Below are 23,814 nucleotides of genomic sequence, written 5' to 3'. Positions count from 1 at the left end.
GCTGAATGGAGACTATGCGACTCACAGCCAGTGCCAGGTCTACTCAGCAATGTGTGCACTGTGCTTTGATTTGCAGGCTTTCTTTCCAGGAGATTTTCTTCAACACTTTCACTTCTTATTTTAATTATTATTATTTCATGTTGGCATTACCTCAATGGCTATAACATAGGAACTTACGAACATAAGAAAGTTTAGAAATGAGAGGAGGCCATTCGGCCCATCTTGCTTGTTTGGTTGTTAGTAGCTTATTGATCCCAGAATCTCATCAAGCAGCTTCTTTAAGGATCCCAGGGTGTCAGCTTCAATAACATTACTGAAACAAGGACCAGGGGTCACAAATGGAGATTAGATAAAGGGGCATTCAAAACAGAAAATAGGTGGCGCTTTTTTACATAGAGAATTGTGGGAGTCCCCAGTAATGTTGTTGACCCTGACACCCCTGGGATCCTTCAAGAAGCTGCTTGATGACATTCTGGGATCAATAAGCTACTAACAACGAAATGAGGCCCATCTTGCTCATTTTGTTGTTAGTAGCTTATTGGTCCCAGAATGGCCTCCTCTCATTATGTAACCTTTCTTATGTTCTTTATATATATATATATATATATATATATATATATATATATATATATATATATATATATATACTGATGAACAAAAGAAACGCAGCACTCAAGAAAATGTGAACAAAAATACAGATCAAAGAATCGTAAGTTTTCAGTATGAAACGTGACACACTGTCAAAATGAAAACATTACAAAGTTAGTATTGGGTATGACCTCCCTGAGCATTAACACAATCCTGGCAGCGTTGACGCATAGACCTGATCATCCTCTGGATAGACTGCTGTAGGATGTTCCGCCACTCTTCCTGTGCAGCTTCAGCCAGCTGGTGAAGGTTGGCTGGTCGCAGTTGTCTCCTGTGGATGGAACTGGCGATTTGGTCCCACAGGTGTTCTATTGGACTCAGGTCAGGAGAAAAAACCTTGACATTGTTTTCTTGAAGTCTTGCAATTGTAATCCTACACTGAGTTTTTTTTATTTTTTATTGAAATCTATGTGAATTGCAAGGTAATGAGGTGAAAACAGCTGATTTGTGGATTAGTAAGAGTGATCACTACAATATAAGCAGTGTGTTTGTTATTGAAATCTATGTGAATGGCACATAACGAGATCCAAACAGCTGAGTTTGTCGGAAATATACAGCGTGCTTAACACGGTATAGACGATGCCTTTGTTATTGAAATTAATGAGAATGGCAAAACGGCAAACGCTATTTGTCCGATATAAATGGCTTCCCGAAATAACCCTGAACGGCGTAAGTGGTGGCAACTTTATTAGCAACAGCTACTTCACCAATTATATTTAGACAGATCTTTCCTCCTAATTTGAGTTTTTTTCATCTCCCTTCTTATAATTTTGTTCTACTTGCTAGATCAATCCATCTATCACTCAGCATGAACCAGTTGTTTGGAAAAGCCTCAGCCAGCATCAGTTATGCTAGTATCCTTAGGAAATGATATGTATTGGCCTGCCCTTTTTAGCATGACATCCAGAAATTTGCCTAGCACTCTGGAAAAGGTGGATTGGGCGATCGCTCCAGACATTCCAACTGTGGTCTGAAAGGAACCAGAGAAAAGTAGTGCAGAGAACACAGCATTTTCACATGTGCAGGGATAGTGGTACCTAGATTGACCCTGGGGTCGCATCAGGAAGTGTACCACAGCAGCCATCCTGAAGCCAATGACAGGTCTCTGCAGGTGTGTGCTTTTATACAGCTCTTAGTTATTCGCTTCTACAGTGGTTTACACCTTGTGTAAGAGGTGCAAGGTTTTTGGAGGGTCAGCAATTTCCTAAGTGCAAGGCAAAATCCTTACATCTCATTATAATGTTTGCACCGCTTAGTATTCCAGATCTCACCACATGGTTAGAAACTCACGTTCGCCTGCTCGCCTGAGGCAAATTAAATCTGATGAGGACTAGTTGATGTCAGTGTCTCAGTAGTCCTCTGGGCAAGTACTTAAAACAAATATACACATATACTCTCATGTTCACAGTCTTGCGTTAAAAAAATGCAGGAAAAGTCCATTTTCTAACGGGGCGTAGCAGTGGTGAATAAGCATTTGTAATGCTTACAAAACAGTCACTCAGAACTGAAACCTCCCTTCATCTCCCCTGCAATGCCAACCCCACTTAATGACGTTTTATGTTTGTGTTCTCCCTCTGTGCAGGATGTAAAGTTTTTATTGGCCATTTGATTTTCCTGAAACATGTTGCATCTTTGAAGCAAGTGTAAAGTAATTAAAAAAAAATATGTAGAGATTTATACCAGGTTGCGATCCCCCCCCCCCCCAAAAGAAAAAAAAGACTGAAGATGTGATTAGCAAAGGGGGACAATTGTACTAACGAGATATTAGGCCACATTTTACGAAAATTTAAAACTAATAAATAAACAATTGCCATAATGAACATTATCGTAATGTTGCTTAAAACATGATAAAACAATATATTCATAATAAAGTTGAGTTCTTGCCTATAAACAACAGTAACAAGTTTAAAGTTTGGGACTCACTGTCTGTAGTAGCTTGGTGTTGTTTACATTGTCGTCAGCATATTTTAAGTGATTGGAAGCTGAAATGACTTTAAAATACAATTTTCTTATACCAATACAGTACTATAGTACCATTTTAATAGCAAAACTGCATTTATCTTATGTACTAGTATTTAAATTGCAGTGTGGAGTAGTGGTTAGGGCTCTGGACTCTTGACCAGAGGGTTGTTGGTTGAATCCCAGGTGGGGGACACTGTTGCTGTACCCTTGAGCAAGGTACTTTACCTAGATTGCTCCAGTAAAAACCCAACTGTATAAATGGGTAATTGTATGTAAAAAATGATGTAGTTGTATGTAAAAATAATGTGATATCTTGTAACAATTGTAAGTCGCCCTGGATAAGGGCGTCTGCTAAGAAATAGATATTAATAGTAATAATTGTTGGGAAAACAGCGTTTCCAGAAAGATATTTTATTTTCGTACCTAGTCCCATTAAATCTGCATTATGCCACACTCGCATTCAGAGATAAAGGGCCTTGTTTACAAAAGGGCACACCGTGCTATCACAATCACAACTATTATTGCAGCGTTTAAAAAGTAAAACAATCACTGGTGGCTCTGACAAACCGGAAGGTGATCCTTCACATATTCAAATCCATTTATACAAAGTCCCCCAGCTTTCTTGAAAAGTCCTGTGTTTCCCTCGTTTTTTCTTTTGTATTTTTTATGCTCTCATTAGTATCCAACCTAGTAAATTCAGCGTCTGTCAGTTCTGGCAGATTTTACTGTACTTGCTGAAGCGGTTTTCTCCGACTGGTAATTAAAAAAAAAAAATGCAGCCACATAGATAACAATTTCATCTTGAGGGCTACAGTGAAACGTACTGTCTTTAAATCGGGACTTTTAGTGAAGACCGTGTGTGTGTGCAAGTAAATTAATTATTGTAGTTAGCAATGCATAGTTATTTAATCACTCAGGCTGTAACCCCCAACTCCACAAACCAGCCAGCATTTTTGTAAATCGCAACACATGCAGTGAACAATGAAATAAACATTTTATTTGTGTTATTAGTGTCAATTTCAGGTAGAACTTCGTGGTCGGCAAGGTGACGCAGCTGAGAATTTTTCCTCTGTCATTCCGTCTGGTGCTGTCAGTGTCTGTTTCTCAGCACACAGTACAGTAGTCGCTCAGTAATGAGGTGCAAACAGGTGGTTGATCTGTAGGAGCGTTTACTAAGGTGCCTTTGGACTAGTACCACAATTTTGTTAGTTTCTAACCCTGCCACCTAGTTCCATGCTCTTCATTTGAATGTGTTTCAATATAATTGGATTAATGATGGCAAAGTGCAAATTTGATAGCGAGCACAGAACGCTAGGTGAACATCATTCTTCACATACGCTGCATTTTTAGCGGCCAGTAAAAACAGACTTTATGGCGGCTAAACAGGATTTAGGGCAGCATTATGGGGTTTTGCACCCGCAAATCACTTTGCGCGTATCCTTACATCTATCGCTAAAACACATTGCTGGAAAGTTGTTTACCTGTGCTGTAAACAAGTCATATTTATTATGCACCTCCATTTTCAGAGTTCACATTTAATTAATCTTAAAGTACAACAATAGATTTCTTTGTGAGCCTGTCATCATTCAAACACTAAAACCCCAGAATTCTGTACAATTATGAATGTTAATCTTAGCTTCAAAACAGAATTGGCCCTCTACCGTGGATTTATATATATAAAAAAGTGTAAGAGTATTTATTTCTTTGTTATTGTTCGGGCTTCAGTCAAGCGTGAGAGAGTTGCTTAAGGCAGAGGTTTTAATTGGTCATGTCACTGTGTCAAATAAACAGTTCCACTGTAGGACCACTTGAACACAAAAGCTTTTTTTTATTGTTTACCAGCCAAATTTCATAGTGAAGAAGCGGAGCAGAGCAGTGACACAGGACAGTGAAGTGGTTTGTAGAAAAGGGGTGCATGTGGGCAAACAACCCCCCCCCCCCCCCCAACCCCTCCACAGCACCTTCAGTGATCTTTAACTCAGAAATAAGCAAGAAGGTCATGGACACGGATTGATACTTTATCTTGGCTCATTTCAGTAGGCTTTTTAATAATATCTTGCGCCCTGGCTGTTCCTTGAAAGAATACATTTGTATATTATTTGATCACATCCCGCTTGCCCTTCCCTCCCCTCCCCTTTCCTCTCCCCCTGTTCTGTGTTTTGTGTTCAGTGGACAGCCCTCACAGCTCCGTTTACCAGCGGGACTGAAGGATCTAACCGCCATCTGACCGATAACGATGCAATGAAATCGGACCTCAGCTGTGGGGGAGAGAGGTCTGATAATGAGCACTGGCAGCAGAGCCTTCAGCATGGCATAGGCTGCATGATTCCGCTGAGTTCTATAAACACCAGACAAAAGCCTGGATTTTTGCATGAGTCAAACTTCTTATCTTGTTTTAGAAGCTGTTGGGGGGAGGGGGTGCTGAAGAGAAGTCTGCAAAACAACATGCCTGCTCGGAGCCTCTAGGTTTTGTTCGCTGTTCAATGCTTCTGCATTGTCATATCCTGGGGATTTGAAAAGATAACTCTGTAACCGTCTCTGTGTACAATATATTAATTACAGTCAGGAGTGAAGGAGCCACACATCCACAGTTCTATCCAATGGCAGCTTTTCTATGAGGTCATCTTAATAGGGAGGGGGGTTTTAATTGCACACTGCATCAACCAACTTTGCCGAAATCAAGTGCAAAGCAAGGTATTGATGTCTTTTTCTCTTTATTTTTCTTTTCTTTTTGAAGCCAAGCACAAATGGACTAGCTAGTCAAGTCAAATTGAAATGCTGTATGCTTGCTTGGGGATATCAGACGTGAAAAGAAAAGCACTTTCTAAACGGAAATGTTATTGTAGGGGGACAGATCATTCTCATAAAACCATCTTAAAGTTATTATTATTATTATTTTATTTCTTAGCAGACACCCTTATCCAGGGCAACTTACAATTGTTACAAGGTATCACATTATTTTTTACATACAGTTATTTATACAGTTGGGTTTTTACTGGAGCAATCTAGGTGAAGTACCTTGCTCAAGGGTACAGCAGCAGTGTCCCCACCTAGAATTGAACCCACAACCCTCCGGTTTAGAGTCCAGAGCCCTAACCAGTACTCCACACTGCTGCCCTGTTGTACCATCTGGTCTGCGTTTTCAGGTTTGTGTATTTAAAAAACCTGAAGTGTAACTTGTGTTAAAATGTAAGAACTCTTGACTGTGTTTCAGTAAAGGCACTAAATGGCTAAAAAACTAAATTCCCAGCTGCTATGGAAACTTTGAATGCACGACTGAAATGTCAGTGATTCGCATACATTCCTGCAATGATCTGCGTCTAAACACATGTAAATATATTTACATTAAATACATCAGTATGTGCTATAAATAAAATGTGTGTGGGTGAATAGACCCATATATCCTTTCTGTTACTTAAAATGTAGTGTGGTTTTTTTTTTCATGAAACTAACACGTGAACCAATCATAGAATTGAATATTGAATTCCTGTATGCTGTTGTCTGTGTCTGTTTCTGAATATATGGATCAGGGGGAGGGGTGGAATTAAGAACACAGTTAAGATAACTAGTCTCGTGCCAGCATGGTTATTTTGCAGGTGCTTTAAGTGTTGGTGGTAGCTTTCCATCCATTGTAGGCTTCTTCCTGTGTCATTTACAGTTCTCATCTGGCTCATTCTTGTTGTGTAGAGGCTGAACTTCCTCATTTTGATCGTGTAGTGATAGATAAAGCAGATGGTTCGTTCGATGGTGGAGCAGTCTCTCTTTTTGTGCAGTTTTGCCATGTTATTGCAAGGTAATGGATCGGAGCAAGTGGCATACAATTAGCTGATCATTTCCTGCTTTTACTTTTTTTTTTTTTATTCAACATTTAGTCAAATCACTTTTGAGGAGCAAAAAAATGATGTGCCTGCTGGCAACAGCAGCAGAGTTTCAAGACTGTTCTTCAGTTCAGTCGTGTGACTGAAGAGACAGGAGCTTTAAGTTAATCAATTTCATAACGGCCCCACATATGTTGACATTTATCATTTTACCTTTCACTTTACAATGACAGCCTATTAGTGTACAGTAGTAGGGGTAAGCCTTAATTCTCAGCAGTTGTCAATAGCAGCTGATGTTTAGGTTAATCTAAAAAAATAAAATCTACCTTTTTTGAATTTTTTTTTTTATCATAATACCTGCAGCAGGTTCAAAATATTAGTGTCTGTATGTGATCCACAAATCAAGCTGACAACAGAATCGCATGAAACATGTGGAAAGGTATGTAAGCAAGTTCATTGGAGATAGCTCATAGCATATCCAGTAAGAACATTTTTCAGGCTATGCTGAAACATCCAGCATTATCAGATGTTGTTCCACTAGCACACTGTTGTCCCCAAACATTGTGTCCCTTATACCTTCTGGGGCAGAGATGTGTTGCAGCTAAAGTAATAACACTTGGGAGTATTGTTTGGGTGCAGTACCTTAATAACTAGGAACCACTTGTTTCCCTTACTTCCTGTTAAAACAAATTCCAATTTTAAAGGTGTCTTGTTTGTTTCAGCAAAGACAAGATAACATAGAGCTCTTACACTTACAAATGTTCTCATCAGTATTAATTTGATGTTCAGGGTAACTGTCAGTATACAAGTACTGATGTACAGTAATCCTAAGAGGTTAGCCTTTGTACTATATCCACTACTGTAGAGATTAACTACCAGTGCTGTCATGAGAAGTAGGTTACTAAGAAAGCATTGTATTTTAAACGTACTGTATGTTAAATGATCTAGAGAACTGCTCTACTTTTGTGTTTCAGGATAGACTGATCACCACAAAAATATTGGGCTTCCCATTACGTATTGTATCGGTGTAAACATACCATTTTAATGGAATGACGCAGAATCAAGAACGTACAGCAGGGAAGAACCTGTCTTCCTACAGTATCCACGTCACACTTCCAGTACATTTTACCATGTACATACTGTGGATGTACGGTAGGTCACGGTTTGATACTTTTTCACTATACTGATGGCTCTAATTGTGTATTTACAACCCTGTCAGGAAAGTATATTTGATTTGACTTGATTAAGACTAGAAAGAACACATTGTTTTTTGTAGATCTCGCCAGGGTGTTGTTTTTTTTTTTTTTTTTTTTTACAAGGTATTTAATTATTTTCTTTGTTATACTACTGAATGCTTTCCTGCTTACTGTAGTAAAAACAAGATGTGACCGTATATACATTTTTTGTTTTTTTTTAAATAGAATTATATGTATATGTAGATTTATGGGGGTTATTTAAGTAAGTGTTGGTGTCATCAGTACATTGAAATTAACTTAAAGCACACACTGTCAAAAACAAATTGTTTACGTACTATATATAGGTGGTGGCACAAAACAGTTTGTCCGAGGCTAAATATTGCTTCACAATCAATGGGTCTGTGTTCCAATGGTTTCTTTGTTGAGGTGTCAGGCTTGTTGATCCTCGCGTTTTCATTCTTTGCGTACAGCACAAATAACAGCCTCCCGGTGTCAGTGTGCCCACCCTCTCATTGCACAGTAAGCCTGTTGATTGGATCGCTGCTTTACAGCTTTCCTCTGTGACTGGCCGAAGTTGCTGTCAGTCGGGCGGTGTGGCAGATGTAATCAATGCAGGAGTTGTTTACCCTGCAGCCCGTGCGGCCCTGATTGGTCACGGGCGGTAAACGTCAGTTTTACAGCGTGCCATTTATTTGCCTTGAACAAAACAGAAGCGCTGAAACATTTAGTCTAGAGTTATTATGTTGCAAAGAAACCGAGAATGAAAGTTTAAAAAAAAAAAAAAAAAAAAAAAAAAAATTGTATGAAACTATCGACAAGACAATAAGTATGAGGCATGGAACGAGACCAAACAAAGCGGTCGAAACCACTTCTCTGATGGTTAGCGATGTATTGAAGATTTGCTCTCATAAGAGGCTTTCCAAGGTAAGACAGAAGAACATAATAATAAAATGTCAATATGACAATACCTAATAATTGTAGCTCTTGGACAACCCGTCAGAGGTTGGAGTTTTAAATGCATTTCACAAACGGAAATGCATTATTTTTGATGGGGGGGAAATACAACTCAAATTTAGAGAGTTGATTGTGGATGTATAACTGTGTGTGTTGCATTGATGTTTGAAACATAGGATCAGTTAGTAATATATTCTATTTATATTTTTGTAACGTATTTCATAATTGTGTGTTTTTACCACTGCCTTCCTCTGTTGAACGTGTACTTTAAAATATTTGAGCGATCTTTACAAGTCGCGTACCTGCCAAGTGCTTGTTTTTATATAACAAATCGTGAACATTCCGCTGTCCTATCGATCCGCAAGCCAGCACTGCAGATACTGTGCTTGTTGGGGCATCTTTTTATTATTATTATTTTTTATTTTTTGGCTTGAGTCGAGACAAGAACAACAGATTAGAATTAAGAGAGTGTTTTAACGGTAGCAATACAGACAAAGAGAAAATGATTGTCCTGTATGTTGTTCTTTGCATTTTGCTTTTACAAAGCTTGGCGTTTTATAAACTGGTTCAGCCTGAGTAAGACGAGACGCATATGTGAGACAGATATATATATATATATATATATATATATATATATATATATATATATATATATATATATATATATATATATATATATATATATATAGATAGATAGATATAATTTATATATATTAATATAGAGATATTAATTTATTGCCATAACCACGATCTTCTGAAATACAATCGACTGTTAATCTTTACGGTCATATGTAGTTAAATTATTATTATTATTATTATTATTATTATTATTATTATTATTATTATTATTATCGTTATTGATTTATTTAAAGTTTTTAAGTAGAAAAAAATTGCCGTAAAGTAATATTACAATCACTGACTAATTTAAAAGGAAAGACTGCATTTTTACAACGATGTTCACTTTCGTTTTGTTGGTTGATCATTTTTGCAGTCTAGTATAATATACTACTACTACGACGACGACGACTACTACTACTACTACTACTACTACTACTACTACTACTACTACTACTACTAATAATAATAATAATAATAATAATAATAATAATAATAATAATAATAATAATATGGTGCACAGTACTACCAGTAGGATTTTTGGACAAATATTTACAAAAACAAATAATATATAACAAATAACAAATTATAAATTAATATAATATAAATCGTCATATACATGTACTTGCTAGAACCAAAGTCATTGTATTTTATCTTGCTCTTAATTGTATTAATACTTGTACTATGATACTTGAAATGTATTTGCTTACGATTGTAAGTCGCCCTGGATAAGGGCGTCTACTAAGAAATAAATAATAATAAATAAATTCTGCTGCTGCCAGTTACATTAGTTATGTATTAATGTCACTGTTACTTTTTGTTATTGTTTCATACACTTTGTTAGGTGAGCATATTATGATCCATTAACTAGTCTTACTGAATTATACATTAAAATGGCAATTATGATTGGCTGCATAACGATAAGTGATGACCTCTTCAGTTTATACAAGCCAGATACCTGTATTGTTGTTGTTGTTGTTGTTATTACAGTAAACAGGACTGGGTGAGTTTATGGCACAGGCAGGACTGTGAAATAAAGCAGTGAAAAATGCCAGACTTGAACCACTGTACTCACTCTGACCTGATACTACATGACCATAATGATAGGATCTGTGGGTTCTTGTCAAACCTAAATGACTAATTTTTAGAAGCAATTACCTTAGGAATTAAAAAGCTTAGTCTGCATTAATAACATTTTACATGGTGAGCAGGCCAAGTCCTTGCACACAGCCACTATCTATCTATCTATCTATCTATCTATCTATCTATCTATCTATCTGTAATTTATTGCCTTTTTAATTTTTTTTTTATATTGTGAAATTCAGTTTATTGAACAGGAAAATGCGCTATGTCAAATATTTACAAAAACAGCACGTAGTTGCTTTTAAAGTATAAACAAACAAATACTGGATGGCCAGATTAATACAAATAATAAGACAACAATTTTTATAAAGACGCGACTGTTTACATGTCTGACTCCGTCTCGGACAATCAATAATGTTGTGTGTTTGGTTGCAAAGTGAAAATGCATGAAGATGATGTGCTCAGGAATTGCAATTAATCATAAAAGGTCTTGTGTATTTAAATCAAATTGGAATTCTCACAAGTACTGTGTCACATACAGAACACAAGTGCTGATAGAGTTGTAGTTCTATTTGCAGCAGTCCTCGGTCGCTCTGCTTTTTTAGAGGCTGATGTTCTTACTCTCTGTTGATTTCCTGACAGATGTAGAAGCTCAATTATGTAGAAGCTGTAATTATTATTACAGTAAACAGGACTGGGTGAGTTTATGGCACAGGCAGGACTGTGAAATAAAGCAGTGCAAATTCCAGGCTTTAACCACTGTACTCACTCTGACCTGATACTACATGACCATAATGATAGGATCCGTGGGTTCTTGTCAAACCTAAATGACTCATTTTTAGAAGCAATTACCTTAGGAATTAAAAAGCTTAGTCTGCATTAATAACATTTTACATGGTGAGCAGGCCAAGGATAGAATTAAGTGATGAGTGTCGGACATATGTCTTCACCTAGATAATGTGGGGAAGCTATAAAAAAAGGCTAACAAGATGCTTGGATATATTGTGAGAAGTGTTGAATTTAAATCAAGGGAAGTAATGTTAAAACTCTACAATGCATTAATAAGACCTCACCTAGAATATTGTGTTCAGTTCTGGTCACCTTGTTACAAAAAGGATATTGCTGCTCTAGAAAGAGTGCAAAGAAAAGCAACCAGAATTATCCCAGGTTTAAAAGGCATGTCGTATGCAGACAGGCTAAAAGAATTGAATCTATTCAGTCTTGAACAAAGAAGACTACGCGGCGATCTGATTCAAACATTCAAAATCCTAAAAGGTATAGACAATGTCAACCTGGGGGACTTCTTTGACTTGGAAAAAAGAAAAAAGGACCAGGGGTCATAAATGGAGATTAGATAAAGGGGCATTCAGAACAGAAAATAGGAGGCACTTTTTTTAGACAGAGAATTGTGAGGGTCTGGAACCAACTCCCTAGTAATGTTGTTGAAGCCGACACCCTGGGATCCTTCAAGAAGCTGCTTGATGAGATTCTGGGATCAATAAGCAACTAACAACCAAACGAGCAAGATGGGCTGAATGGCCTCCTCTCGTTTGTAAACTTTCTTATGTTCTTATGTTCTTATATTTGCTGACTAAAATACCCACCATGCAAAAAATTCTGATTGAATTACAAAGTAATAGAGAAGTTCACAGCATATTCTGACTTTAATTTTTGTATAAGTCCTTGCACACAGCCACTATCTATCTATCTATCTATCTATCTATCTATCTATCTATCTATCTATCTATCTATCTGTAATTTATTGCCTTTTTAATTTTTTTTTTATATTGTGAAATTCAGTTTATTGAACAGGAAAATGCGCTATGTCAAATATTTACAAAAACAGCACGTAGTTGCTTTTAAAGAATAAACAAACAAATACTGGATGGCCAGATTAATACAAATAATAAGACAACAATTTTTATAAAGACGCGACTGTTTACATGTCTGACTCCGTCTCGGACAATCAATAATGTTGTGTTTTTGGTTGCAAAGTGAAAATGCATGAAGATGATGTGCTCAGGAATTGCAATTAATCATAAAAGGTTTTGTGTATTTAAATCAAATTGGAATTCTCACAAGTACTGTGTCACATACAGAACACAAGTGCTGATAGAGTTGTAGTTTTATTTGCAGCAGTCCTCGGTCGCTCTGCTTTTTTAGAGGCTGATGTTCTTACTCTCTGTTGATTTCCTGACAGATGTAGAAGCTCAATTATGTAGAAGCTGTAATTATTATTACAGTAAACAGGACTGGGTGAGTTTATGGCACAGGCAGGACTGTGAAATAAAGCAGTGCAAATTCCAGGCTTTAACCACTGTACTCACTCTGACCTGATACTACATGACCATAATGAAAGGATCCGTGGGTTCTTGTCAAACCTAAATGACTCATTTTTAGAAGCAATTACCTTAGGAATTAAAAAGCTTAGTCTGCATTAATAACATTTTACATGGTGAGCAGGCCAAGGATAGAATTAAGTGATGAGTGTCGGACATATTTGCTGACTAAAATACCCACCATGCAAAAAATTCAGATTGAATTACACAGTAATAGAGAGGTTCACAGCATTTTCTGACTTTAATTTTTTTTATAAGTCCTTGCACACAGACACTATCTATCTATCTATCTATCTATCTATCTATCTATCTATCTATCTATCTATCTATCTATCTATCTATCTGTAATTTATTGCCTTTTTAATTTTTTTTTTTTTTTATTGTGAAATTCAGTTTATCGAACAGGAAAATGCGCTATGTCAAATATTTACAAAAACAGCACGTAGTTGCTTTTAAAGAATAAACAAACAAATACTGGATGGCCAGATTAATACAAATAATAAGACAACAATTTTTATAAAGACGCAACATGTTTACATGTCTGACTCCGTCTCGGACAATCAATAATGTTGTGTGTTTGGTTGCAATGTGAAAATGCATGAAGATGATGTGCTCAGGAATTGCAATTAATCATAAAAGGTCTTGTGTATTTAAATCAAATTGGAATTCTCACAAGTACTGTGTCACATACAGAACACAAGTGCTGATAGAGTTGTAGTTCTATTTGCAGCAGTCCTCGGTCACTCTGCTTTTTTAGAGACTGATGTTCTTACTCTCTGTTGATTTCCTGACAGATGTAGAAGCTCAATTTGTCAGCGCGCTGAAGTATGAAACCAAGACGCTATAAGTATCAAAACCTAATTCTCGCTGAAGTTGAACTGTACTTGGTGTCCTAGGCACAGGGCCAAGTGGCTTCCACCAACGGTAGTACTTTAACTGTTTTTATTGTCCCTTTAGATCTTTGTTGCAAGCATGTTTCACACCATTGATCTCTGTGAAATAGGTTGCAGTGTATCTAGGTCAATATACCACATAATGTTTGAACTTTAAAACTTTAGGATGTTTCATGAGGACTACCATGAGTACGAAAGCAATTACACAGGTAAAATCATTTTTTATTCGTAACATTTTTTTTCTTTTTTTCTTTTCTTCAGGACATTGGAGTTCGAATTCCAAGGCCTCTGGAACATGGACCAAGCAGATTTATCCCTGAAAAAGAGGTAAGTCTGGAGTCTGACAGAGACAAGACCAGTGGTTTGCAGTGCAGTTTGCTGGAGCTGGGCATCAGAGAATGGCGATGGGATTTAGGCTTTTTTGTAATAGTCCTGTGAGATGTGGCATTGCCACAGTAATTTGTTTAGATGAAATACACTTCTAACTTGGTTAGACAGAGGGCACTGCAGTTCAGGATATTTTTACAATTGTAATCCAAGACCTGTTTTCCTTTTTGACAGATACTTCAGGTAAGTAAAGTGAATGCTAAGACACAAGCGATTTTTGAAGACGCCTTTGCTGCCTTGGGTCGCCTTGACAACATTTCTCTAGTAATGGGGTTCCACCCTAAGTACCTGGAGAGCTTTCTTAGGACACAGCACTACCTGCTACAGATGGATGGTCCCCTTTCACTCCATTGCCGGCACTACATTGGGATCATGGTGAGTGTAGTCCGAGTGCTCAGACTAGGGAATGATTATTCCATGGCCAGTGGTGTTCATCTAGTGGCTCTCTGTGTTAAATTACATGGTTTTTATTTGTTTCAGGCTGCAGCCAGGCATCAGTGTTCCTATCTGGTCAACTTGCATGTGAATGATTTCCTTCAAGTGGGAGGGGACTCCAAGTGGCTGAATGGTTTGGAAGACGCCCCAGAGAAGCTGCAGCATTTGGAGGAGCTGAATAAAATACTGGCACACCGACCATGGCTTGTCACAAAAGCTCACATCGAGGTATAAATTCAAAGCAGCTTTCTTGAACGAAACCGACAGCTAGAAACCAGATTACAGTTGGGGGGCTTCTTGTCATAAGCTAGTTCACATTTTGTCTTCCTTGAATTGGTGCACTATTTACAAGCACTGACATTCCTTTTTCTGCTAAAAGATTACCTTTCTTCCTTTTAAAATCTCAGCTTAGCCATTTGACTTGAGAATGTAGCTCATGGCAAGGTGCATGCATTTTTAAGATGCACTGTGACTGAACTGTATATGACTGACTCAAATAGAAATCCCAGTTGCTGGAAACAACATATGCTCTTATTATCTTTTCCTTTTTGTGTGTGTGTTTTTCTTAGCAATTGTTGAAGGCTGAAGAGCACAGCTGGTCCCTGGCCGAGCTCATTCACGCAGTGGTCTTGCTCACACACTACCACTCGCTGGCCTCCTTCACATTCGGTTGTGGAATTAGTCCTGAAATCCACTGTGACGGAGGGCACACTTTCCGACCCCCTTCTGTCAGCAACTACTGCACCTGCGACATCGCCAACGGAAACGACACACTGGACGAGATTCAAGGCAACCATGCGGTGAGTGTGAGGATCCTATCTTTTAGTGACACACTTTTACTCTTACACTTTTTAAACAATGCAGTACCTGTAGTCCCAAGTAAAAAAAGAGAAACCTGTGTGACGTTTTACCTTTCTGTGCATTGTTTCCACTTTGTGGCCAGCCTCCACTCTGTTACTGTGGAGTCTTAACATTGTCATTACAGCTTCTGACCCATGGAAGTGTTTATTTTTCTTAATTCTCTGCAGTGCATCTGCTGTGGTAGAGCGTGGTGAGTAAATCTGTACGTTGTCTTTGTTTTCCAGTTGACTGATGCCCTTTGTGAGGTGGAGGCATTAATGGAGAAGATGAAGCAGCTGCAGGAATGCAGAGATGAGGAGGCGAGTCAGGAGGAGATGGCAACCCGCTTCGAGACGGAGAAAACTGAAAGCATGCGGGTAGCTGCTGCAGGTGAGGAGAAATCTCACCGTCTTAAAGTACATAATTTACAGCAAATCAGTCCAGAAGAAGGAGAAAATGTTTTTTATTTGCTATATCTATCTATCTATCTATCTATATATATATATATAATATCTATAATATCTATCTGAAACTCCTTTTTGTTGAATTGGAGAGGGGTGAATGCACCGCTTGCTTTTAATGTTGGAGATTTAAAAAATACAATCTAAGCCATAACTCTTAAATATGGCAGCAATGTGGAGTAGTGGTTAGGGCTCTGAACTCTTGACCGGAGGGTCGTGGGTTCAATCCCAGTTGGGGGACACTGCTGCTGTACCCTTGAGCAAGGTACTTTACGTAGATTGCTTCAGTAAAAACCCAACTGTATTAATGAGTAATTGTATGTAAAAATAATGTGATATCTTGTAACAATTGTAAGTCGCCCTGGATAAGGGCGTCGGCTAAGAAATAAATAATAATAATAATAATAATAATAACTCTAGAACTGATTTGGTTTTGCACTTCAAAATTGCACCTATCGCAAATTCTGAATGTTGTGCTCATATAATTTACAGAGGAAGAAGATTCAGTGCCAGCCAGGGACGTCTCCCGTCACTTCGAAGACACGAGTTACGGATACAAAGACTTCTCAAGACGTGGGGAGCATGTGCCTACGTTTCGCGCTCAGGTAAGATCTTGAGACACGGACAGTAGTTCTGTAAATACTAGTCTAATGAAAAGTATACATTGCATGGAAGATTGAAACGACACTGACTGAAGTGATTTGAATTGTTAACTTGCAGGACTACAGCTGGGAGGACCATGGCTACTCCTTGGTGAATCGTCTTTACCCCGATGTGGGTCAGCTGCTGGATGAGAAGTTCCAGATTGCTTACAACTTAACATACAACACCATGGCGATGCACCGGGACGTGGACACCTCCATGCTGAGGAGGGCAATCTGGAACTACATCCACTGCATGTTTGGAATAAAGTTAGTACGCGTCAAACAACAAATATTAGATACATATCTAATAACCCGAGGCATCTAAATAGAAACTGATTTTATTAAAAAAAAAAACTGAACACTGCAACTTCCTGAAGTGTTTTTGTTTCCCTTTTTCCACAGATACGACGACTATGATTATGGAGAAATCAATCAGCTGTTGGATCGCAGCTTTAAAGCTTACATCAAGACCGTGGTCTGCAGCCCAGAGAAGACCACCAAAAGAATGTATGACAGCTTCTGGAGGCAATTTAAACACTCTGAGAAGGTGAGGGTTATTCTTGTTCTCTGACCTATATGAAGTTAGTTTACATAGGAAATTCATAATTTCCCAGTGCTTACTCAAATTTTAAAACATTGTAAATGTATAATTAGACTTCTATAATGTATTTGTTAAAACAAATTTGCTTTATATATTGGAATGTAACAGAGCATTTTATTTATTTATTTATTTATTTATTTATTTATTTATTATTTTTAACTTTGTTAGTCTTAACTACACTAATAAAGGGGAAGAAAAAAACAGTTTTATATTTATTATTTGTTTTGTAGGTACATGTAAATTTGCTTCTTATGGAAGCTCGTATGCAAGCAGAGCTGCTCTATGCTTTAAGAGCAATTACTCATTATATGACATGAAATGCTATTTTGGAATGCGTCGAGAGAGCCTGAATGTTACATACTGTAGATCTTCATTGCGGATGCTGAATCATCTGAACCTGGATTTGGTTAACTGGCTGTGAGTTCCATTGTGCCATAATGTGCTGTGGATGCATCAAGTCTAATACTCAGAGGTTGGCTTCAGCAGAAGATACGGATAGACTGTGTGAAGAAGCAGCAAACTTCAGTATTCAATTTCATCTGTACTTGACATCATCATCGAATGCAAAATTTGCAACTTTCAAGTCTTTGTAGCAGTGCACCAAGCCGCATTAAGTATTTAGTATTGTATTGTGTTTAACGTTGATATTGAAACAGGACTTCAAATGCATTAATCGTTGAAAGAAATAGGGTTTTAAAACACGTGCCTAATGTGTAATGTGAAGATGCTGCTCCAGTACTCTTTCTTGCCAGTGGAATCAGTTGACCACTGGCTGTCCATGTAAGCTAAAACAAATGAATGTAAAAAAAAAACACTGCAACTGAGCCTCTGTGGTTTACTGTAAGAAACAGCTGGTATTGTGTTGTGAATTATTGTATTGCTGAGTTTTTTTTTTATTTATTTATTTATTTTTTTGCTGTAAACTTTGGAATTTGAAACTTCTCCATTTGCAACAGTTTGAAGGTTGAGTCAGTTTCTTCTCTTGTTATTTCTGCTGTATAGACAATGTTGTTTGAAGAAGCTTCGTTGTAATTTCACCTTCACCAAATAGTAACTCAGTAAATATCGGTCTTCCTAAGAGAAGTGGATTTGTTACATTTTAGGGGTTTTCTTCCCTATGTCTTCCATAGATGTTCATCTAACATTTAACATAGTTGTGCATTAAAATTTGACTACATCCTTATATGCTCTATGTGGGCAAAATTATTGTTTTGCACGTATCCTCCCTTTGATGCTACTGCATTTTTGTTATTGGCAGCAGAGCTTCAGGGAGAGTGGTATGATATTGACTGTGCTGCTACAGCCATTTGAGATGCCAGTTGTCACCATGGTTGTGTGAGCTTACCCATCAATAGTTTTCGTGACAAAGCTGGTAAATCATGTTTTGTTTACTAAAAAATAACTATAATACTATACTTGATTTTGAAGAAGATGAACATCAATGTGTAAACGCATGTTTTTTGTAGGGGTTTAAAACAAAAATGATTTAAATGCAAAATGCTTGTATTAAAATGCAAAATGCTTGTATTAAACCTATAAAGAGCTTAAATGTTTCCAGACTTTTCAGTATTGCATTTTAAATAAAGCAGACCATGCAAAAACATGTTTGTGTTTTCATTAAATAACATACTGTATTTCACATCAGTGTAAGTGTTTCAAATTATCCCTGCATTTTCCAGCCAACCTACCTCAAGTCTACCTTGGAAGGGTAACCCAATTTTGATATATAGGTTCACAGTGTTGAATTGTATAGGTCTTTCATGATGTAGAGTTTAGACTAGTGCCTTCCAACCAATATAAAGAATTACTATAGTATTGTAGAAAAACACAATAATTTCCTATAATGTACTGTGGTATAGTATAGTAAATTAGTGTTTTGGATAGCATTGTAGTATTGAATTTTGTATGGGAAAGGCAAAATTGAACTACCAAACTTGCCAAGCCTCTGAATGCTTCTCTGTTCAGCACACTGTGCCACCTAATCTTAACCCTGAATTACTGATGTAATTCTGTAAATGGGTGATGTTGACTAATATCTTGCAATTAAGGTTCAAACTCCACAACCACAACCTTGCTCTAAGAAGTCCATCCAGCTCTCTAGACTCTAACCCAGAGTGGCTTTCCACTGGAGACCTCCTCAGCTGCAAGTGCTTTTCAGTATCTCTCTAAAGGGAAAACATTCAAATCATAGAAAAATACACCAGATGTGAAATGTCTGGCCTTTCAGCTTGTACCCTTGAAATATCCACAAAGTGCTACATTCCATACTAATTTCCTTGAATGGTATAATCATAACTGAAGTTGATATGGGAAACAATTCAAATAGATAATTTACTTAAAAAGATACCTTAGGTTGTGACATATGCTGAGCTACAGTAGTGCATAATAAATGTATTGTGCCAAAATATATAAGCCCCTTATTACATCCTACTAATAAACAAGGAGATTATTGCTAATACTTATGTATTACACATAATTATATGTAGGTGTGGATTTAAAAAAAAACATGGAGGTTGTGTCTTGTCATACTACCCAGCAATTATTAGACTTTCCCATTCACACCCTAGGGCTACAGATTTGGTCATATCACTCATGGATTTTCTTTGCATAGGGAAAAATACAAGCATTGTACAGGCTTTGCTTTTTAAAGACATCCTCTGATACACTAAACTAGGCGTAATTGAGCCATAGTTATTGATTTATTTCCTGTCACTTCCATTGATTGCTGCCTGATTTACAAAAAACATGCCATCTCCCTGCACAATAATGCTCTCTGTTGTATCATAAAAATAACCAGGAGTTTACTGCTGGATGTCCTGTTTACATAATAAGATAAAGCCATTTAAAATATAGTCAATAAGACTTACATTATCTGTTGGTATAACACTGAAGCGAATGACAATAAATCATTAATTTCTTAGTCACAGCAACATAACTGTCCACGTTTGAGTGAACATGAAAGTACTGCCAATTTGGTAGAAGTTTCACCGCAGCTCAAGAATCTGATGCAGCTGCTTCCTATTGAAAACTGATATGGCTCACTCCTTTCCCTGCCACAAGAATAAAGGATTTTTTTTTCAAGCATGACTAAAACAGCTTCGAATTGTATGTCTGTACAGGCAATAAAACCACAGAAACCACTGATATAAACAGTTTAATATGGAATAACTGATTTCTTGCATTCAGATTATTTAGAAATCACTTTGCAACTGTCAAAATCATTAAAAAAAAATGAAAAAAAGGGTTTGCTGAAGTGTTCCAGATAGATCATTAAAAAGCTCAGTATGCAGTTCTTGCTGGTAATAATTTAGCAATGTTGTTTTTCAAAGCTAAAGTCAATAGAACACAGTGCATGCTTTAATCATTCCCAGAACCACCCTGCCAATTTTGTTTTTTAAAAGCTGTGTTGGATCCTATTGAATCCTGGGTTAGTTATATTGTAAATATTTGGTGATCATATCAAATATTCAAAGGGATGCATTTTCTGGGTTTACTCAAGTCTTTCAATGTTAGCCTTAGGGCAAAATTTGGGGGGTGGTAGCTGGGCAGCTTAATTAATTAACGTTTATCATCATTAATCTCCTATTTAAACCCCAATCTCACACTCCTTCTCTGTCTAGTGTTTTGCTTTCTTGCATACACTGTGACCTGTTCTCTGTGCAAAATTTAAAACTCTTAATTTTCAGCAACTCCAACTCAGATCAGAAAACCTCCTTGCTGGATTCACCTTAACAATATCTCATTCATTTCTCCGATGGAAACTCAGTACCATCTACATCTAATGCAGCTTCTCCCAGCAACCAGATCTTCTGCCCCGGCATTACAGAGATCAAAATGCCCCCGCCAACTATTTTATAAGGATTGGCCAATATCAACATCCCGGCTGGAAGTGATAGTATGGCATTGTTTAATATTTATTGTACCTTTTAGAGATGTACCCTACTTAGCTCAATCTAGACAGTTGTCATGCTGATGCGCTGGGGAGACCGCACTGTGGTTGATCCCCGGAGCCAGCATCGCAGCCGTTGTGTGTGCTGATGCGCTAGGGAGGCAATAAGCTGATCCCTGGAGCCAGCATTACACTTCAGCCATCAACACCAGACAGAAGGATATCTACATCATATAGAAGGAAGCGCAAATGGATGGAGACACATATGGATCACATTAGTTTACTGTAAAGTTGTCTTAGTTGGTGCTTTTCTTGGCAAGAGCCGAGTTCAAATCAGCATGAAGTTTTAACATCTACTCTCGTGTAATGGAAATCATTTATATCTGCTACACCATGCTGCCTGCTTCTCAAGCACACTTCCGCAAACTCACTCAGGACAGGCAGCAGCACCGCCCTCCTCTCAAGTCATGGTCACCGTCTCCTCCCAGCACAGCAACCAGGAGACGCAGCCCAAACAAATTCCACCCTTCAGCTTCATAAACAACATTTTCGAGGACATGAAATCCCTCATTCACCCCTTCACCGTCTCAATTGCTTCAATTAATACACGGCTCAATGATATGGACAAACAGGTCGCTTCCAATGCTGCAGCAATCTCTATCAAGCCCAGTACTCGCCACCTGTAGTTAGAAATCAAGTCCAGTGATCACATATGGTTTCTACTTTCGATACTTTTGAAACATTAAGGGCTAGATTCTCAAAGCTATTTTCCATCTCATTTTAATTTATTTTCTGAAAGAAGTACAGTTCTAATTTAAGACTGCTTGCAAGTACTAATAGAAATGGCCGAGTTGTTGTTTTTGTCAAGTTTATTTTTGGAAACAGGCTTCACACTGCTATTCGTACTGGACATCCTGTATATTTCCAGTTTCACTGCTACTGAACTAAATATATTTTCATAATGTATCATTGCACATTCACAATAACTTACACTCGGCAACCTTGGATCCTTAATTTATATAAAAAAATAATAAATAAATAAATAAATAAAAAACAGGACCTGCTATTCTTACTGGGCCATTTCAATTACGCAATTCTCATCATCCCCCAGGGTAGAACCTTCATTTCACATCTCCTCGCTCCTTTTCTGCAGCATTAAGCCAGGAAGCTCAGAAAAGCATATCAGCGCAATCCAGGAAGGTCATCAAAATATGTGCATTATTAATTCAAAACTGGAACAGGCTTTCACTATTCTACGAAGACTACATCTCAGCCCCCCCTGACTCGTCCCTTTTCCCAGATGCCTTATTTCTAGGATTCAGCGGTTTCATGAATCACCAGATTCCGCACGCTCATCGCAGCAGCAGCTCCAGTCCCATTGCAGGCGTTCCATCCACAAGATTGTCTTGCACCACAGGCTGTAACTGCTATCAGTCTTCTGTGCTCAAAACTGGATTCTTCCTATCCGTTCAATCAAGACTGGATCCTTGCTTTCATTGCATATGCAAGAGACTCTCTCCATCTGGCTGTAGGCACAATTAAATCATACATTAGTGGGATCCAGTATCACTATCGTTCATTGGCAGTTTTTCCCCTATCTTGCTGTCTATCCCAACAGTCCATCTCATACTGCAAGGAATCATCAAGCATAGCCTGAGTACAATTTAGCATCAGTACTCTCTCCAAAAATTCACTCTCTCCAAACATCCAAAAGCAAATAATAGAAGATATCCGTTTCCATCAACTGGAAACATAGTTTCAACAATAACATTCAGGTCTTTTACCAAATAAATAATCGACGGTAGATATCAATGTTACACTCAAGTCAAACAACATTAAGTTTCACACCGCCGTCAAGAGCCGGATCAATATTTATTCTACATTATCAAGCTCTGTTAGATACAGGGGTACTATGTTCTATGAGTACTATAAAACATTCTCCGCTAAAGCAGCCACCATCTCAGCAGCAGATAACCATCTTGTTGATCGGTCTTCCCCTGATTCAGTCGTCTTTAACTGCATTTTCAGCGGTCCGCAAGCCAACGCCTGCGGACTCTGCACATTCACAGCCCATTCTACCTCCCTCTGTCAAAATACAATCTAGGATAAACATTCCAATCACGAGGGCTATTAATCACAATAATCAAATATTCTACCCTGCATCACTTGCTAAAGTAAATTCTAATCATAACCTCTAGGTGGCAGTATAACACCACAAGTTCTATACACTTTAGTGGGTCCTCTTTCACTGCGAAAGTCATGTATTTTCAAATCAGGATCAATTTTACTTCAGCAGTTAATATTTAATTCGATGTGAGACACATGTCGGATACAGAACCCATGTCCTACTATTATCAACGTTACAGTAATGGCACCCTCCTACCCTGCAATGGACAATACACTCATAGACTGCTCCTGATCAAATCAATAGGTTTCACAGCAGCCTCAGAGCAACGCCTTCTTCATCCTCAGGTTATGCAACAGTCTCAGATCTTTGCATTCTTCATCTCTGCCTGAAGCCAGCCCTATCTTCGGTTCCATCTAAACCATATTAATACTCAAAGACCAATATCCACATTCAGCAGATCTCTGCGCTCTACAGCTGGGCCACTGCACGCGACTGACAGCACTCCATCTTTTACTTCCTCAGAGCTCTGAACTGCTCAGCAGATCTCGCCCTCTACTCTTAATCGCTCCTCACTACAGCAGATCTTGGCTCCTTCTTCAGATCTGTTCATTGTTGCAGCAGGCAAAAGTTACTTTAGTTTACCGCTTAAATCTACAACTGTCCTCCTCCAGAGCTTCCAACGCTCCAGCTTGCCTCCAATACTAGAGGGCAGCCATTTCCACTTGACTTCCTCAGCAATCTAGTCATATGTCCGCTCATCCTTTCAAATACTACAAACATTAATACATGGTGAGAGATGTGGTACAAGTCTTGATTATGAGTTAAGGAGTTCCACTATTAGGAGAATGACTGGAGTTATGAAACCCAAATCTCTGAATGTGAGTTCACTTTTTCCGTTCCAAGCAGACATGGTAGTAGCAA

At 37.9% G+C, this 23,814-nt stretch overlaps 1 protein-coding gene across 5 annotated transcripts in view; it reads left to right on the top strand.

Annotated features, from left to right (window-relative positions):
* Positions 1 to 18,477, top strand: part of LOC117411304 (sestrin-1-like) — a 66,377-nt gene extending 47,900 nt beyond the window's left edge. The window contains exons 1-11 of one of the 5 annotated variants that reach the window (XM_034018603.3): positions 7,453 to 7,580; positions 13,410 to 13,539; positions 13,770 to 13,835; positions 14,070 to 14,270; positions 14,376 to 14,558; positions 14,900 to 15,130; positions 15,416 to 15,560; positions 16,124 to 16,236; positions 16,352 to 16,542; positions 16,678 to 16,822; positions 17,107 to 18,477. In XM_034018603.3, the coding sequence (XP_033874494.1) occupies positions 14,163 to 14,270; positions 14,376 to 14,558; positions 14,900 to 15,130; positions 15,416 to 15,560; positions 16,124 to 16,236; positions 16,352 to 16,542; positions 16,678 to 16,822; positions 17,107 to 17,193 (1,203 nt within the window). In that variant the 5' untranslated portion in view covers positions 7,453 to 7,580; positions 13,410 to 13,539; positions 13,770 to 13,835; positions 14,070 to 14,162 and the 3' untranslated portion in view covers positions 17,194 to 18,477. Of the gene's footprint in view, positions 1 to 7,452; positions 7,581 to 8,255; positions 8,549 to 13,409; positions 13,540 to 13,769; positions 13,836 to 14,069; positions 14,271 to 14,375; positions 14,559 to 14,899; positions 15,131 to 15,415; positions 15,561 to 16,123; positions 16,237 to 16,351; positions 16,543 to 16,677; positions 16,823 to 17,106 lie in introns of those variants that run through there. The other 4 variants (XM_034018602.3, XM_034018601.2, XM_034018600.3 and 1 more) reach the window with 4 other exon arrangements.
* Positions 18,478 to 23,814: the final 5,337 nt, after the last annotated feature.

Source organism: Acipenser ruthenus, chromosome 6, assembly GCF_902713425.1.
Source record: "Acipenser ruthenus chromosome 6, fAciRut3.2 maternal haplotype, whole genome shotgun sequence".
NCBI classification, from domain to species: Eukaryota; Metazoa; Chordata; class Actinopteri; order Acipenseriformes; family Acipenseridae; genus Acipenser; species Acipenser ruthenus.
Note: the sequence above shows the minus strand (reverse complement) of the source record. Positions and strands in the feature narration are given on the sequence as shown.